Source organism: Nicrophorus vespilloides, unplaced genomic scaffold, assembly GCF_001412225.1.
Source record: "Nicrophorus vespilloides isolate i.1.1-1 unplaced genomic scaffold, Nicve_v1.0, whole genome shotgun sequence".
In the NCBI taxonomy this organism is placed as follows: Eukaryota; Metazoa; Arthropoda; class Insecta; order Coleoptera; family Silphidae; genus Nicrophorus; species Nicrophorus vespilloides.
Window position 1 is genome coordinate 1341 of NW_017097278.1, and position 4535 is coordinate 5875.

General features: G+C 34.4%; 1 protein-coding gene across 1 annotated transcript; it reads right to left on the reverse strand.

The window, feature by feature from the left end:
* Nucleotides 1–229: 229 nt before the first annotated feature.
* On the reverse strand, nucleotides 230–1564 carry LOC108559623 (skin secretory protein xP2-like). Its single transcript, XM_017916956.1, has 2 exons — nucleotides 1553–1564; nucleotides 230–1476 (listed from the first exon to the last, which is right to left on the reverse strand). The coding sequence occupies exons 1-2, from the start codon at nucleotides 1562–1564 to the stop codon at nucleotides 304–306; spliced, it is 1185 nt and encodes a 394-aa protein (XP_017772445.1). The 3' UTR covers nucleotides 230–303.
* Between the last annotated feature and the right edge of the window lie 2971 nt (nucleotides 1565–4535).

The window sequence follows — 4535 nt, forward strand, 5'->3', positions numbered from 1 at the left end:
TATACTAAAAATATAACAGAACAGAACAAATTGTTGATTTGCCACTTAACAATGAAGTTTCCCAACATTATTTGCTAATTTATAGAAGAGATAATAGTCTAATTCTACTAAATATTGATCATTTGCATTTAATCCGAGCGTATTTTTCACGGCGAAGTGAATAAATATTTACAATTTATTTTTAACAAATATCGCTTTTCTAAATGCGTTCCGAGTAATGAAGTAATGAGAAGTAATGAAGGTTGGAAAGTTGCGTGAAAGTGGCCAAAAAATGAAATAAATACAAACATGATTGAGATGGTTTTACCACTTGAAATCTTCGTCCTTCCAACCGCCGTGCTCGATCTCTTTGTGCTCGTGTATCGGGACGTATATCGGGACTTTGACGGGATGCGGTACCTTCTTGTAGACGGTGTACGGGACGTGCTTGATGACTTCGTACGGGACGGGTTTGTCGACTTTAACTTCGACCGGGTATGGCACCTCTTTGAACACGTGCACGGGGATGTTCTTGATGACTGGGTAGGGTTGCGGGACCGGGACTTTGATGGGGTACGGGATTTTCTTCTCGACTGGGTATGGGACAGGTTTGTCCACGTAGACTTTGACGGGGTACGGTTTGATCACCGGGTATGGAACGTGGATTTTCTTCTCGACTTTGACCGGGTAGGGTTTTATGACGTGCACGGGGAAAGGACGATCCACCGGGACTTTGACAGCGTAATGGACGATCTTCTCGACCGGGTACGGTTTCGGGATGTGGACTGGGACTTTGACGGGATAGGGAATTTCCTTTTCCACTGGGTACGGTTGTGGTACCTTGACTTCGTACGGTACAGGTACCTGCTTTTCTACCGGGTAAGGTTGCAGTACCTTTACCTCGACGGGGTAAGGTTTATCGACGTTCACGTGGACCGGGTATTTGACGATCTTTTCCACCGGATAGGGTTTGGCTATCGCCACAGGTACCTTAACTTCCACTTTGTAAGGGACGTGGATTTCCTTCTCCACCGGGTACGGTTGTGGTACCTTGACTTCAACCGGGTACGGGATCTTTTTCTCTACCGGTACAGGGATCTTCTTTTCAACAGGATAAGGTACTTTGATCTCTTTAACAACCGTCACGACCTTCTCGTGATGATGATGACCTCCTCCACCGCCAGAACTATACTCCTCGTGACCTCCGCCTCCTCCAGAACTATACTCTTCATGACCACCTCCTCCACCAAAGCTAAATCCACCCTCGAAATGACCTCCTCCGAAGCTAAACTCATGTCCTCCACCTAAACTGATCTCTTCGTGACCTCCTCCACCACCGCCGCCTCCAAAGCTCTTCCACTCCTCTTCAGACCCGAATTTGCCATCTCCTCCACCAAACTCGTGCGAGAAATCGGAATGGGACAGACTCCTCTTGTCCTTCTTCTCATCTTTAGACGCAGCTGCCAGGACCAAAGCCCCACAGACCCATACGACACCCTGAAAAATCAATCAATCAATCGATAAGAGAGAGAGAGTAATCCAAAAATCTTTGTTCCTTTTCACTGGCACTTACAGAGAACTTCATTTGAGCTCGACTATCACACGGCTACTGCGATATCAACGATTTCTTTCTTCGCGTTATATACTGAAACTTTCCCTGAGCCCAACCCTACCACCCGACCTGCTGCACGCACATAATAAACACTGCCTTACCGGAAACAAATCATATATACACATTACAGATAAACGGAAACACAACGTAAAACCCACAAATCAACATTAACACTAAAGAAAAGCATAAAAAACAATCAAACAAACAAAGGCGAATAACTTGTAACAGCCTTCTCGTATCTCTTATTTTGTTATTATTCATTTTTTTTGAATTCGCAAACTGCTGCGCGCTTTTCCCTTTCGAATCCGAAACATTTGACACATACACATATGATAATTGCGTAAGCATTTATTAAGTATTCAATCGACATTAAAACCGTATTCCGCTTTAGAAATTCTAAATTATTATTATTAACGCAATAATAACTCTACGATTTTCACTTAATTGATCGGTGAAAATCGAACCTTTCAGATTCCGATAAATAATCATTAAATAATATCTATATTTAATTGAAAATTCTATAGTTCTTTTTGTTAAGTTTTCAGTCGAAAAAAATCGATAATCTCATTGTAAAATTAAAGAAAACTTCTTTACTAACTGATATCATTAGTTAATATAAAGAATACTTAATTAAAAAATTGATACAATTAGAATATTGTTTTTAAGATATTTTTTTAAGTTGATAAAAATTAATTTTTCATTTTTTTTTGCTTTTGTTAAAATAAAGAATCTTCAGTTCATATAGGAAATACTAACGCACTTAAATATTATACTCACATCACTGCGTTTTTGCTTATTCACTCTAGTGAACATAGCTAGTCAATATTAATATGTTTACACTGAACGCAAACATTCCTTCTTTGCGTTTCAGATAATTGTATCCATTTTAAACATGAAAATCCTTAGTTTTTTCTTGTGTTTCTAAACGAAAATCTATTTTACAAATTGAACATTTTCATTATAATAAGTTGAATAATATTTATAATATATATCAGATTCTGTTTATTGCGTAAGACTTTGAAATGTTTGAATCCTATTAAATTTTAAATTCCTCGTAGCAATGAATCGTAAACATCGACTTTCTTCTAATTAAACGCATTTTTTTAACTAATTATTTGCAAATCATCTTTTAAACTAATCTTATGTAAATAAAGATTGACTATTTGCCAACTTTGTATGTTAATTTCAACTTTCGTTAAAAAAATTCACATTTTTTGTCATTCACGAAAAAATATTTCTTTCTTTCAAAATTTTCGCATTTTCTTTTTTAATATCTCAGGATAATTCCTAATTAGATATCTAAGCAAATTCATTGTAAAAAAATGTATATTTCTTAATTAGATCTACGTTTATTTCTTCAATTTCAACCAATCTTCTGCACTTTGTAATTATCTTAACTTATCTTAATTTTGATTAATCTTCTAAACAAATTTAATGTGAAAAAAGTCAATATTTACCATCTTCATACATAATTATTGCATTTTTTTGTTAATAGCTCATATTAATTTCTAATTTAATATTTCTCAATTATTTGTAATTTTTTTTTTTGCAATTTCAACCAATCTTTTACAATTTGTAATTTTTTCTACACAATTTAATCAACATTAACTTTTAATCATCTTGTAAACAATTTTAATATAATTATCAATTATTTTTAACTCTTTTCAATTTCCAAGAATTTTTTTACATACATTATAAAACTTCGAACATAATTTTAACTTTTTACAATTATTTTCTTTTCGATATTTTTTCATATTTTGTTGCAGAATTGTTGCAAATCATCTCCATGTAATATGAAGAGAAATTCTGAGAATGTTTCGTATCTTATAAAATATCGTAAACGAGTAAATTTAATGCAAGAACTTATCTACTTGTACGACTTTAAATAATTTATCCTAGCATGTAAATTTTCGCAGATAATTTTCACTTTCTTCCCGTTGGGCGCGTGAAAAGAAAGCGTAAATTCTGATACATTTTCATGAGCATTTCATAACGCGCGTAAATGTGTATGTACGTCAAATGTACGTTCCGTGTATAAATCAATTTTTCAATACTCCACCCGAGAAGAGAAACGGCTCTAATAATCTAATCGGTCGGATAATGAGCGCGCACGACACACGACTAGAAACAGATATTATTCAAATCGATTCGCCTTGATTGACCATTTCCTTGTAAAAGCAAATTTTTCTCTCTCAAAACTCTTATCAATATCTCTCACTCTCTGGATTGTTTCCTCAACTTCTTCCTCTCGTTACCAAACAAACTATATATATAAAGTTCGCGACAGATGCTTGCGCCATTTACCAATTGGAGTTCTCTTCATTCTCTTCGGTAATTACTGGTTTATCTTACGGAAACGGACACGGTGCGCGTTTGCTCTATGTGTGTCGGAAACGGGAATCCTTCCTTTTTTCCATTTATTTCCACTTCTTTCGCTTTATTTCTTCTTTCCAATACGAGATGTTTACGGTACGTGTGCAATTTCATTTTCCGTCATTGTTTTGCACCGAGATGGATGGCTTTCCTACTTCTTTTTACTTTCCTTTCGGAACATAAACGTCTGCAATTCACCGAGAAAAAAGGAAATGTTCACATCTCACTTTTGTTCACTTGAAGCAATAAAATTATCTCATAACAATTCAATTAACACAAGAAAACATTTGAAATAAATAAAATCATTAATATTAGTCACTTTTTTTTGTTTTGAAACAAATTAATTATTACCTGGTAACATGATAACAATTGCACATCGAATGCCATTTTCAATTGTTTTGTGAAGTCAATGATCTCTTGTCAGTGGAAATAATTAAAATTTCATATAAACTAAAGTTTTATACAAATAATTACATTTTTTAGTAATATTATGTCAGTCTATTTGTTTGTTTGGAAAAAAAAGTAATTATTACTTAGTAAGATTATAATAATTGCACAACGAATGTCATTT